Source organism: Sesamum indicum, linkage group LG16 (genome assembly GCF_000512975.1).
Source record: "Sesamum indicum cultivar Zhongzhi No. 13 linkage group LG16, S_indicum_v1.0, whole genome shotgun sequence".
Lineage (NCBI taxonomy): Eukaryota > Viridiplantae > Streptophyta > Magnoliopsida > Lamiales > Pedaliaceae > Sesamum > Sesamum indicum.
In genome coordinates, this window is record NC_026160.1 from 3,092,580 (window position 1) to 3,107,462 (window position 14,883).

Genomic DNA, 14,883 nt, shown 5'->3' on the forward strand with positions numbered 1-14,883 from the left:
AACCTACAAGAATTAGTTAAAAAATTACTTCAAGATGTACGATACACAAACCATCAATTTGCTGGTGGGTCTGACAGCTGGAGCAACAACACCTCAAGGGAGACCATTAGTTTATTTTTTTCTATTGGTTGTTTATGACTTAATTTATGTTGATTTGGATTGTATTTTGACTTACTTTTGTTGATTTGGAAGTCCAGAAATTGATATTATTTGGTAGTATTTGGATGATACAATGACATCAATTATATTATTGTTGATTGTATTATGAGTATCTTTTTTGTTAATATTTATTATTGTTGGTTTGGAAAATTAAGATTTTTGTATTGATTGAATATAGTTGATGGTATAATGACCAGAAAATTAATTTGGGTACTTCAACTAAAAAATCTGTCAAAAAAAAAAACAAAAAAATATGAGAGACGGATTAGAGACGGAAAATTTTGGGAGTTTAGAGACTGAATCAGGACGGTAATCTGTAAAGATTTACAGACCGATTAGAGACGACAATTTGTACAGCTTTAGAGACGGTTTAGAGACGGAACATTTTGGGTGTTTCAGATATGAAATTAGAGACAGAATTAACAAACAAAAACTTTGCTTTCAGAGACGGAAAGTATTTCTCATTATAGACTAAATCAGAGATGGACTACAGAAATTAGAGACAGATTACTTTAAAACTTTGTTCTTGTTTATCGACAGAATTAGCGACGCCAATGTTTGGTCTCAAAATAGAGACGGAATATTTCCGTCGTAATATTTAGCTACTGGGCTTTCAGCCACAAAGTGCCGCGGTGGATTTTTCCGTCGCTATTTTATTTTATAGATGGAAACCATAGTTTTAGTGACATAATTTTTCATCTTTGATACCCTATATTCTTGTAGTGATTCAATTTTTTCCTTAAAAAAAATTTGGGCAAAATAGTAGATTAAATATTTATTAATAATCTTAGAACTATTATTTTTTTTAATTTCTCAACCCACTGCTCCACATTTCTCTCTCACCTAACTACTTATGATTTTTTTTTCCTCACAAACTTTCATATTTTTAATAAACCTAAAATTAATTTATTTTTTCTTCCTCATCTCACTCTATGTTTCTTTTTTTTTATTTTCTCATCTCCTCACAAATTGTTTTAGCTTTTTGTCTCACACCATGATTCTTTTTTAGAGTTATTAATTTTTTTATCACCAAAAAAAATTATATATTAATATATTTTTTTTAAATATATTAGTAATAATATAATGAGTCGCGATTTAATTAAAAAATTATTTTTTTATAAAAAAGAAGCCCAAGAAGTGATTATGAATCACGACTTGGGCAATTTTTGTTTTTTTTTCATTTAATTAAATTTTAAATAATTAATTATATAATTTTTTTTAATTATATATAATTAACATATTAAAGTTACAGTTGTATTAATTAACATATTAAACTTATAATTTCATTTAATTATATATAATTAATTAAAATTGTATTAATTTTAAAAATTATAATTAAGTGTACAAATATAATAGTGTATATTTTTTTGTACAAATGTAAAAAATACATTGAAATATACAATTATTCTTAACAACCCAATACCGGCACATCTGATTGTGTAGAAGAATTTTTTTATTGGGATTGTTGCCTTGTACGCATTTGCGCCCAATCAAGCTCGTTGTGAATAATTTATAAAATTATATTATTTATTTTTAGTCCTTATTAAATATAGTTTATATTGAGCGATATATTATTTAACCCAACTTATGTTATGTCGTGCTTTTGGCTGCCGGATTATGTTGAACATGAGTTTGAGGCTATGATAGTTGATTTCTGGTAGCATAATCAAGGGGAGAGGCGTACCCATTGGCTTGGGTGGGCAAAACTATGTTGAGCAGGGAAGGTAGGAGGACTCAGATTTCGGGATTTAAGAGCATTTAATGTTTTGCTTTTCGCTAAGCAAGGGTAGGACTACTTACGCAGCCGAATAGCTCGCTGGGCCAGTTGTTTAGAGCAAAGTATTATCCTCATTTGTCGTTCCTAGAGGCTGCTATAGGTACTCGACTATCTATAACTTGGCAACGTATTTTAGCGGCATGAGACTTAGTGATTAGCAGTAGTCGGTGGCGTATCGGATCGGGCTCCAAAGTATGTATTTGGGTTGACCGATGGGTACCACGACCAACTGAGTTCAAGCCAATTAATCCTCCAACGATCCTATCTAGCAATGCTCTTGTTGCTGAATCAATTGATGAGGGTACAGGTCAATGGAAAGCGGATCTGATTGATTTTCGGGGTAGAAGAGGTGGGAGTAATTATGGACATTCCAACCAGTGGAGGTACTACTGAGGATACGCTTCTATGGCATTACGATCAGTATGGCCAATTCACGGTTAGATCAGCATATCAATTGGAGATAGCGAGGGGATGTAGGAGTGCAACCTCGACATTAGGTACCTTCGATAGGCCTGTGGGGCGTAACTGGAAGTGGATATAGAGTATCATACGCCTCCGAAGGTACATACGTTCATTTGGAGGACCTATCACGAGGCTATACCTACAACTGTCAATCTAGCAAGAGGGATGGGGTCGACAGCCGAGTCCTATGCTTTTTGTGCTTCAAAGGCAAAGACAACACTTCAGGTGTTGTTGCAATGTTCCTTTGCTCGGTAGGTGTGGGCGTTATCTCAATTGCCATGTCGGATTATATTTGAGGCAGCAAGCAGTGTCAAGCAATGGATATGGGAAACGTACGAGTCACTGGGGATGAAGAAGGGTGATCAATTCTTGGTCGTTTGTTGGGGCCTTTGGCATCAATGCAATCAGATTGTCATGGAAGGTTCTTGCCCAACGGCACTAGAAGTGGTCAGGAAGGCAATGCGCTTTCAATAAAAATACATTGCTGCTTTACCGTCAGGGTAGCAAATTAAAGTGTGTTTATAGAGTTTGCTATATAGTGGTTCAGTGTAGTGTAAAATGATATATATATATATATATTGTGGTTTGGTATGCATTAATAAAACTCATCGATGTTCCTCAAAAAAAAAAAAAAATTAGCAAATTAAGGTAAAATCGAGAATATGCAGGGGAATATATAAAAATCAGTCACAAATTGTGATGGGTGAATGGCAAAGGAAGATGAGGTGAGTTAGATGTTTCAATATTAAATTATTAAATTGACTTTTGAAACTTTTTTTTTCCTGTCAAATAAAAAAAGAAAATTGGGGTGCCTATTCTGATTGGGCTTAAAGATAATTTTCGCCCCTTAATTTCAGGCCATTCTCGTTTTAGTTTCTTAAGTTACTAGGGTTTCATTTTGGTCCCTTAAAACTGAAAAAATCTCAATTTTGGTACAAATTTGATCGGAAAGTTGAGTCACTCGCCGGAAAAATTCACATGTCAGGTATGTGACTTTTTAAATTGGGACTTGTATTATAATTGACTGAAAAATATGATGTGGTGAAGACATGGTCTAAAGTTAGGGGACTAAAATGAGAAGGGCATGAAGTTAGGGGACTTATACAAAATATGATGTGGTGTAGCTGAGTCACTTATACAAAATTGATTGACAACAGATAATTATTTGTTATTATATTAATATTAAGATAAATTACAACGATCTATCAAAAAATTTATTATATTGTAAATATCACATGAATTTTTGAAAAACTACAAATACCCTTTAGAATTAACAATTATATAAGAAATTATACCCCTCGTGACAACCAATTATAAGGGATTATTTGTTAGACGTCCGTTAATTCTACAGGAGTATACTTGTAATTCTTCACACGACGAGAGTATACATCCATCATTATAAAAAATCTCAAAAAAGCCAAATACAAATTACCCTTCATATTATCAATACACATTTGTATTTTTATACTTATTAATTACTTTAACTTTAGGTTTTAGATTAATTATTATCTATTTATTTTTATATCCCAAAATATAAACTATTTATAAATGTATGTTAAAAAATATAATTCTCCCATGCCTTAACACAGAATACACGATTCTTTATAAAAATAACTTTATACATACACGATTCTTGGAATTAATATTATTTGTTGTTGCAGGAAAACTGCAACAGTGGATGCATTTCCTCTCTGCCAACCCCACGTACCAACCCCATGCACTCAACAGCAAGCTCTTCATCAATGCCCATAAAAGCTCTTTTCAACTCCCCCTAACCCCCCACCCCCTCTTTCACAGGCAGCGAAAAATATCCCCTCCTCACTCCATAAACTATGGCTTCCCTCTTTCCAGCAACAATATGTCTTCTTCTATTCATTATAGGTGTCGCCGCCGCCGCTGGGAAAGTCCCGGCGGTGATCGTGTTCGGGGACTCCTCGGTGGACGCCGGCAACAACAACCAGATATCGACAGTGCTGAAGAGCAATTTCCGGCCATATGGGCGTGACTTCTTCGGGGGCCGGCCCACTGGGAGATTCTCCAACGGCCGTATTCCGCCGGACTTCATCTCTGAGGATTTCGGGCTGCGGCCGATTGTGCCGGCGTACTTGGATCCGCAGTACAACATGTCGGATTTTGCTGGTGGGGTTTGCTTCGCTTCTGCTGGTACTGGTTTTGACAATGCTACGTCTAATGTACTTGTAAGTGTTCTACCAGCAATTTTGTCCCCAGAGTATTAATTCTTGTGCATTTGCGTAATTTAAACTAAGTGAAAAATACAAGTAACCCCTTATAATATCATAAATGAGCAAATTATACCCTTATAAAAAAATAAATAGCAATTTATTTTTCTATATCTTTTAAAATATAACAATTTATCCCCTATGATTTTTAAAATGAAGTTGCTTCAGTTTAAATAATATATGGGATAAATTGCTATAATTTTTTTATAGAGGATAATGTGTACATTTTCAATATCATAGGCGGATAAATTACTATTCACCCTTTAAACTAGTGTGCGTGACACGACCCAAATATGTTTGCAATTAATTTAAAATTTAAATAATATAATTATTTTTTTAAAATATATATTAGTTAAATAAATAAAAAATAATATAAAGATAAAAGCTGTGGGAAGATGTTAAGAGGAGAGTGGAGAAAAATAAAGCCAGAATTGGAGGTTGAGAAAAAAAATTGAGACAACGAAGAGGTGTTCTTCAATTATAATAATGTATAGATAGATAATGAGATATAAGTTTTTCTATTTTAACTAAAATAAAATAAAAATTAATCAAAATAAATATATAAATTATTTTTGAAATATATATGAACATGAAATTATAAAAGTTAATTAATTAAAAAATGATTGTTTATGTCAGAAATAAATTTAATTAATGAAATTTTAAGCCATTTATCATATTTTGCTAATTATAAGTAGTTATTTAGGAGTCTCCTTTTAATAAATAGGGAATATATATATATATATATATATATATTCAAAATTATTTATACATATCGAATATATATATTCAAAATTATTTATCCATATCGACAAATTAAAGTTTTTTTGGTGCGAATTGTATCATGTCATTTTATGTCAACAACTCATTACTAAGATAGTAAAATTCTTACTACATATTGATATGTACATGTGAAACTTTTAAATTTTTATTATATTTATTTAATTAAATAAAAAATAAGAATGATAAAATAAATTAACTTCAAATGATCATGTAAAAAATGATTAATAAAATTAATGAGATTAATAAACAAATATATAGGGTCGTTTAATCGATCTATATTTCACCATTAAGAATATATATACTAGACTATTGTTTACATAAGAAAATGGCAATTCTCCTCAAAAAAAGAAAAAAAAAAAGAAAGAAATGGTTATTACTTATTATTATATATTAGAAGTTTTATATGGACGGAGAATTTTTAGTTCGGATCCAACTCAGTCAAATTTGAACCAATCATATGACAAGTGTAATACACTTATCGTGTGATTGATGTACAGTTTAGAGAAAATTACCAATTATGTAGTAAATATAATACACTTATTTTGTGATTAATTTGATTCGATTAAATTTAATTCGGATGAAAATTTTCCGTGTGTGTACGTTGTGTGAATGTTAAAGGAAAGAAAACCAAATAATTTCTTTTGCTCTCGAAATCTAATAATAAATTTCCATATGTATTTTCTTTATTTACAAAGTTAATTTCTATGTAAATATTTCATTTCCATTATTCCAATGTACAAATTAATATACTAATTCTATAAAAAAAATTGATTAAGGGTGACATTTAATTCATATGACTTTTCTTAAACATCCTTAAATAATTCAAACATCACATTATTATTGTGGCACACACATTTATACATCCCTATGCATCTATACATATAGATCTTTAGCTTGTTTTTATAGTTCCCTCCAAAGGTCATTCATCAAACCTATGCATAATCATAGGTGCAAGATGCAATGTTTTCCAACATTCTTAAATGCAATTTGACTCTTTATGGAAATATTAATAGATAATTCTTTTTTTATTTTTTTGTTAAACATAAAAGAACGACGCAATTTCTTAATGCACGAGGCAGTAAGTTTCTGTTTTAAAAGTTTAGGGATTGTGTTGTTATTTTTTTTATTCTTTATTTTTTTTGTTTACGAGACTTTGTGCCCGTTAATAAATTGTAACCTGTCTAATTTTTAAATTATAATTTAATTTAATTATATCTTTAAATTTGAAAAAAAAAACACACGTGTCTATCACTAGTTAGTGTATAACACGAAAATGTGATAGAAAATTCATACCGACCAGCAAATTTATTAGTTTTATTATGTGTAGTACATATATATACATATATACATATATATATACATATTTATGTATGTATGGTTGAATTGTATGTGTGATTGCAACATTTTGATGAGTGTTCTTAATTTACACTTGCAGAATGTGATACCACTTTGGAAAGAAGTGGAGTACTACAAGGACTATCAGAACAAACTGAAAGCCTACTTGGGAGACACAAAAGCCAACTATATAATCAATGAGGCACTCTACATCATCAGCTTAGGCACAAATGACTTCCTGGAGAATTACTACTCTCTCCCAAGCACGCGTTCAAAATACACTGTTGACCAGTTCCAGGATTTCCTCATTGGGGTTGCGGAGACGTTCATTAAGGAAATATACAGTCTGGGAGCTCGGAAGATGTCACTTACGGGGCTCCCACCGATGGGGTGCCTGCCCCTCGAGAGGACCACAAACTATGTGAACGGGAATGGAGATAAGTGCATGGATGGGTACAACGATGTTGCTCTGCATTTTAATGCGAAGTTGAGTGATTTGGTTAAGAAGATGAACGATGAAATGCTGGGAATTCGGGTTGTTTTCTCGAACCCTTACGACGTTTTTATGCAGATCATTCGCGAGCCTTCTACGTTTGGTAAGTTCGTTACATTAAATTTCACTCTAGATTGCGTTCGGTTGAGTTAAATTTATTTATATGAGAAGCAACGATAGTTGTGTACAATTAGATAAATGACCGGTATATATCATTTTTCATCCCATATTTTAGAATTAGTATACTTTTCATCGAATTAGGTATGTGATTCTCATTAATTAATGGTCTCATAACATGCAAATATCCTCATTTTTCACCAACTTTAATAAGTATTTTAGTAAATTATGATTCATGAATCATCAAATAAAAACACAATAAGAATAATAATAATAGAAAAACATAATTGCAAGCCTCGAAATTTTTATTCATAATCAAGCACATAATAATCCAACTTTTTCACTAATTTTTTAATAAAAAAATACCCTTCTAATGAAAATAAATTAATTGCTTGCTCTTGTAAATTAACATCTCAAAACTTTGGTGGTGACATTTTTTATTTTTCTTTCACCACGATATCAGCATATATTTTAAAAATAGAATTATTTATTTGTTTTTTATAATAATTGATTTTTTCTTTTTAATTTTTAAAAATATTGCAGGATTTGAAGTAGCATCAGTGGCTTGCTGTGCCACAGGAATGTTTGAGATGGGATACTTATGCGATGATTTGAACCCATTTACATGTAGCGATGCAAATAAATACGTATTCTGGGATTCTTTCCATCCAACACAGAAAACGAGTCGGATCATAGTTGATTACTTAATGAAGCATAGCTTGCATGAATTTTTATGAAAATTCTATGTTATAATTATTGCTTCACTCTTCCATTAATTATTAATTAAGTCGATGTGTCGTATGAATTTATATGTCGATCTGTATAAAAACAGTGGAATGTAGCTAGTTGTAGTGCATAATAATATTGTCAAGTCGATTTGTTCTCGAGGTCAGTCGGATAAGTAGGTATGGGTCTAGTCCGGATCAGATTTGGCTGAATATAATCAATAACAGAGTGGGTGTATCGCATTTGCCACGTGATACCACAAGTATATTGCACTTGTTATATGATTGTTCAAATTTAGTCGAATCGGATTCGAGCTAAAATTTCCCAACGTTGGCAAATTTAGTGTGAAGGGGTTTGATCATAGAAAAGAAGTTGATATAGGAGGAGAAATGCTGTATTGTCACTACTGTAATGTAAAAAGATGGTATTTATAGTATTTGTTTACATATGATTCGCATTTATATACAAGAATATCCAATGACTTCTCTAACTAATTGGCGCAACGAACTAACTAAAAATGCTAACACAGAAATGAGCAAAAATATAATAAGAGAAACAATAATTATGCTCAGACTTCTAACTAATAGACTCGTGCCCACGCTTTATCCCCTCTTTTGAGACTTCGTCTTCTTCTTCAGCAACTCTGTTGTTGCAGCAGCTTGTTCTGTTTCACTGCATTTTGCGTGGAGCAGGGGGAATCGTGCGCAACTTGACCAATAAGCGAGTAAAGTCAGGGGCTGGAAGAGACTTCGTAAATAAGTCAACCACTTAATCCTTGCCAGGGATGTAGGAATGAGAGATGAAACCAAGCTTGAATTGATCCTGGATTAAATGGCAATTAATATCAAGGTGTTTGGTGAGCTCATGGAAGACTGGATTAACAGTGATGTGCAAAGCAGCACGATTGTCACACCAAAAGGGAATACGCTACTGAACATGAACCCGAAAATCGTGCAATAAATAAGAGATCCACAATAACTCACAAATAGTGGATCCTGTGCTACAATACTTTGCCACGATAGTGGAGCGTGAGATGGTAGCATGTTTCTTAGTCTTCTAGGAAACAGGAGACAGCCTAAGGAAGACGTAGTAACCAGTGATGGAACGGCGAGAATCACAACATGAAGCCCAGCTTGCATCCAAATAAGCGGAGAGATGCAGAGAATTTGTGAAGAAAATTCCCAGAGAAGGAGAACCTTTGAGGTAGCGAAGTACATACATGGCAGCATCCTAATGAGATGAACATGCATGATGTAGAAATTGACTCAATTGCTGTATTGCAAAAGAAATATTCGGACGAGTGAAACCCAAGTATAATAGCCTTCCAACTAAACGTTTGTACTGATTTGGACGAGGAAGAAGGGACCCTGAATCCAAATTGAGGTGAAGACCGGAGTGGAAATAGGTTTACAGTCAAGCATTGCAGTGTCAAGTAATATGTCATGAACATATTTGGATTGAGTCACATATAAACCATGCTGAGAACGAGCTAATTCAAGCCCTAGGAAATATTTGACGTGCCCCAAGTCCTTGATAGTGAAGAGCTGATGTAGATACTTTTCAACTGCATCCAACAAAGGAAGAGATGTCCTAGTTTTTCTATTGGCTAGACCTTGGAGGATGTCTTCTCATTTTCTTTATCCTTGATGTCCTCTTTTTCACATTTACTGGGAAGTGCCTCCTTATCTGATTTGTTGGAGGGTGCCTTATTGTCACGTTTGCTGGAGGGTGCATCCTTGGGGTCTTCGTCCATGCTTTTCTTTTGTCCTTTGCACACGGAATTCACATAATATTTATGAGATTGGAAGGGATCCCCTTGTACTTCTCCTAGGAAATCTGATCTTCATGTGGTAAGTGTATATCACAGCTTGGAAGGCATTGAGGGTGGGCCTTCTTAGAATGACAATATAGGCTGAAGGGGTGTCCATTACCAGGAATTTTAATAGGCACGTTCTTCGAGTGGAACCAGTGCCTAAAGTCAGAGGAAGTGATACCATGCACCTTAGATGGACTACCTCACCCGCGAATCCGTAGAGGGAGGTATACACTTTTTCTAGAGGGGTGTCTCCTAGCTGCATTTGATCGTACGCCTCTCCGAATAATATGTCAGCAAAACTTCTTAAATCTATGAAGACGCATCCCACTTCGTAATTGGCCAATAACGTGGTGATGACTAGAGCGTCATTGTGGGGGCTCTCGGGCTCTGAACCTTCCGCCCTTCCAAACTAGATGAGGGAGGCATCCTCCATGGCACCGATATCCCAAATTTCCTTTATAGTCGTGTTATGCGCCTCTCTAACCTGCACCTTTATAGCATAGTGGGAGTCACCTCCATTTGGTCCTCCTACAATCATTTGTATAACTCCCTTTCTAGGAGGGTCATTGGCTTCAGACTTTCCTTCAAAGGCATTTCTATGTTCTTCGTTTGGTAAAGATTCCGAATGGGAGATCTTCACTTCCTTCCCCTTGTTTGTTTCTTGCTTGATATGTAGTCCTATTCCCCGGGTCTTTTCCCAGCAGACATACTCCAAGAGGTACCCATTTTGGATAAGCCTCTCGATCTCGTTGTTTAGGTGCCAACATTCTTCAATAGTAGACTGTAATCATTATGAAAACGGCAAAACTTATTGGACTTGGGACGTTGGGGTTGTTCTCTCCATGATAGAAGACAAGTTAGCAAACCTTTTCCTTCGACCACCATAAGGGCTTGGGTAATAGGCACCGTGAGAGGGGTATAAATGGCATGGATCCTGTGGAAGGGTTCCTTCTTGTCCCTAAATTCGATGCGTTGTTTCTTGAAGGGGGCCTCCTCCTTAGGTTCTTTCATCTTTTCTCCACGGCTTTTTATTCTTAGCAGCTTGGGTGTCCTCCATGTTAATGTATTTGGCCGCACGAGCCATGAGGGCATCGAACTTCGAAATAGGATTCTTGGCCAGGGACTTGAAGAAGTCCCTGTCCAGGAGTCCTTGCGGGAAGGCGCTGGCCTTCACTTCTTATATGGCGAAGGGTACTTTCAAGGCAGCGGTATTGAATCTTTGTAGGTACTCCCTCAATGGCTCTTTATCCTTTTTGCGTATGGAGAAAAGGCCATCACAAAGTCTGTGAAGGGGATACCCTGCTGTTCTTCTTTTAGGACTCCTGTTATCTGGTGTTGCACGTCACGGAGGCCCTTTTTAAGACACTCCAGTCGAGCCAGCCATTGTTGGGGAACTTCTTGGGGAGTTGTTGGAGGGAGTCCTTATATCGTCGTTGGCGGGGCTCTGGTTACAGCCACACCTCCATCTGGAGAACTTTCTTTTATTCCTCTTTGAGGGATGTCTGCTTCCACCACAGGGGCTAAGCGGGCAGGTACCAGTACCACCATCTGTTCCCGAATAGCCGCTGCATACCTATTGGATTGCGCCCAGCAAGGCTAGAGAAAGTTCGTCTGATCTAGTGTCCGAGGAAGTGCTTTGCCTTGGAGGGTAACCAATGGATCCGTCACCCTGGGGTTAGCACCGAAGCGGGCAAAGTTGGGGTGGACCCTCCTACTAGTGCTAGGGAGTTCCCACAACATGTAAAGGCTGATTGTTGTTGGGTGTCCTCCACGGTCTTCTGCTTGTTAGCGGGATTGCTGGGGGTCTTCATAGTAACTCACGTCTTTAACTCAATTTTCCACAGACGGCGCCAATCGATGCGTGCGATTTTAGCACGGGTCCAAAGTCCTTGGATCTTGATATTGAATTTGGGCTAATTAAGTGAAAGCACTTGAGAAAAGGGATCTGCAAAACAACACGTTAGCATTCTGATGCTTAAGTTAGTCCCGTATTTAAGAATAAATAGAAATAAATTATAACGAGAAATTGTGATGTAAATAAGAATTTCATAAACAAAATCACGAATTTTAGAATGATAGAGTAGTAGTGAGAGAGTTCTCAAAATGTTGAAAGAGAGGTCTGTTGTGGGGTGCAACCCATATTTATAGAGGAGGAGCCCCTGTCACAGGAACTCTGGAGAGAGCTATATATTCGAGAAGGAAGGCGAGATTCTAATGGATAAGATCGCATCTTATACCCTTCTTGAGCAGCACATCTTCGGATAAGGGAGAACTCCTTCTTCGTGAAGACTCTTGCCTTGCAAGGAGTCTTCTTAGGCTGAGGAGTCCAATTTCTTGATGGTACCTTCCTTCTCCCGGGCTGGCCTTGGGAAGGTGCTGCAGGCCTTCGTACTGGACCTCCTTCTTGGTCCAATTTTGATGAGGCAGGCTTCTTTTTTAGACAGATTCCGGTGTGGTGGGCTCCTTCTTGGGCTGAGCCTAGTGAGCCTCCCTTTTGGGCCAAACCTGCTGCAGGGTGCTTCCTTCCGGGGCTAAGCCTAGCACCCTTGGGCAGGTTGACTCTCTCCTGGGCTGTTGTCCCTGACTTGGGCTAGCACTTTTTCTTGACCCAATCTCTTTCGGGCCATACCCATCAGGTATAATTTGCTTTATTTTGCAAAACACAGAAGATGATTTATTATTTTTTTTATTAATTTTTTTTGTTCATTTCATATATCACATGGATTAAATTGCATTTAACCCTAAAATTTTCACATATATCATTGAGAATTAAATCCAGATGCAATCAATCTAGGTAGCACCTCAATGTAGTTGGAGGTTTAAATGCAGAGGCAAAAATTGTCAAAACTCGCCACCTTTTGCTGTGATCAATAATGGTTCTTAAGTAATTAATTTTTCGGTGGGTGCATGGTTTATAATTCAAATCAAGCCCTTACAATATTCTTTTATATGGGTCCAATGGTAGGACTGTGACATCAAATATTGATTCTAAGTCTTTATATATATGGATATTGGATTGTTTTAATAGTCCTGATTTAATCTCAAAAAATCATTACCATGCAAGAAAAAAAAAAAGATGTTATAATTTCAAAAAATGTGAACTGGGCTATTAAATAAATTCTTTCTTAGGGTCAGTTTGCAACAAGAGATGTTACAAAACATTGGTTGTATCTGGCAATGGGAAAGAGCATTTTTCGTCTAGCAACTTAAGTAGGGTTCTTTACTTTTTCTTTTATCGATTACTGAATTTTCATTTTTGATCTCGTAATTTTTGAAAAATAGCACTTTTGATTTTATGGTACCTTTTCTTTAAATATTTAACGAAAAAAGATCAAGAACTGATACAAGGGATATTTATAATTTTTCAAATTAAAAGATTTTTATAATTATAACAAATTTCAGAGCAGTTCGTTATTATTTTTCCATATCATAAATCATTATGCCAATTATTTCTCTCTTATATATATATATATATATATTGTATAACATGCCCTCATAAATAGGTATCAAAAGGATTGATTTGGACATAAAACATTGCATTCATTGCAGCTCCAAATCAGCATAGATTTGCTCAAAGCTTCCCCATCATAATTTCCCTTTAAAAGTGTCAAAGTTGGAAGTTGAGAAGTAGTTGGGTCGTCTTAATTCGAGATTAATGTACTTGAATCAGTTGTTACACTTATCTACGTTGTTATTAATTAATTCGAATTGTGTCGACGTTGAAAAGTAGCGTCTGAAAACGCGACGAAAGAGTGAAATAATAGTAATTAAATTGATAAATGGAATACAAATGGATCAAAGGGATGTACCCTTTAATCATTCTAGGCGATTCGGTTCCAATTAAATGCGGAAAATATAGAATTACACCATATGTTTAACCAGTGGCAAAGCAATGAACGAGAACAAAAAAATAACTACGGATTTTACCTCTTGAATCCATTTTCTATTCGGCTTCAAGCGTCAACTCCTCTCTTTTCTCGAATCAGCTCTCTTAGAGGGTTCAATTGTAGAATTCCTCTAAACCTAGTTCACACCACACAAGGGACCCCAACAGAGAGAGTCTCAAAAAAAAGATTAGAAGAGAGTTTTGTGAGATTGTGTTTTTGTGTGTTTAAAAGACCTAGTCTATGTAACTTCTACACAATATCAGCCTATTCGGCCAAGTGAGACTCTTCCAAATAGCCCACTCGGCCACACCTCTTTCCCAAAATGGTGTGTTAGACTTGATCTCTCATCCAAATCCAACTAGGTTTGAATGTTTGCACTGAGCTTGATTTAATTGTCCAACAAATTAAAATCAGACCTAATAAAGTTTGGGATAAATGCATTTTTTGTTCTCAAATATAGTGACTAATGTGATTTTGGTTCTCAAATAATTTAAGTTGCAATTTTGGTCCTCAAACTTTGACTTTTTAGGCATTTTTTATCCTTTCCGTTAACTTTTTTGTTAAATTTAATGGAAATTTTATTTAAAGTGGAAAAAATTGCTATTTTCCTCTCATTTGATGGTGTTTTTTAAGTTGTAATCCAATGTACTTATTTTTTCTATTTATCTTCAAACTTCAAAAAAGAATAAACCAAATATATAAGCAACAAATTTTCTAAATACAAAAAATGTCAATAATAGGAAAATTCTCAATAAATTTTAAAAATATTGTTGATTAAATTTATTTATTTTTTGTTTATTCTCTTTTGAAGTTTGAAAAAAATATAAAAAATTAGTGGATTGGATTACAACCTGAAAAATACCACAAAATGGGAGAAAAATATCAAAATTTTTCCACTATAAATGAAATTTTCGTTAATTTTAAAGGAAAAAATAACAGGACCAAAAGTGTCAAAAAAGTTAAAATTTGTGAACTAAAATTGTAATTTTAAATTGTTTGAGAACCAAAATCGTATTAGTTACTATATTGGAGGACAAAAAATGCATTTACCCAATAAAATTCTATTGGATTTATTTGAAAGGATCTGGTGG

General features: G+C 34.9%; 1 protein-coding gene across 1 annotated transcript; it reads left to right on the forward strand.

Moving 5' to 3' along the window:
- On the forward strand, positions 4,191–8,540 carry LOC105178654 (GDSL esterase/lipase At2g04570). The gene is made up of 3 exons (XM_011102164.2): positions 4,191–4,596; positions 6,854–7,349; positions 7,907–8,540. Exons 1-3 carry the CDS (start codon positions 4,231–4,233, stop codon positions 8,098–8,100), a joined length of 1,056 nt encoding a protein of 351 aa, XP_011100466.1. The 5' UTR covers positions 4,191–4,230; the 3' UTR covers positions 8,101–8,540.

What these genes read in the sequence shown, in the direction of transcription:
- LOC105178654 (XM_011102164.2), top strand. Translation starts at nt 4,231, where the DNA reads ATGGCTTCCCTCTTTCCAGCAACAATATGTCTTCTTCTATTCATTATA. An exon ending in ATGCTACGTCTAATGTACTT is followed by an intron (nt 4,597 to 6,853) that starts GTAAGTGTTCTA and finishes TTACACTTGCAG; the next exon opens with AATGTGATACCACTTTGGAA. An exon ending in TCGCGAGCCTTCTACGTTTG is followed by an intron (nt 7,350 to 7,906) that starts GTAAGTTCGTTA and finishes AAAATATTGCAG; the next exon opens with GATTTGAAGTAGCATCAGTG.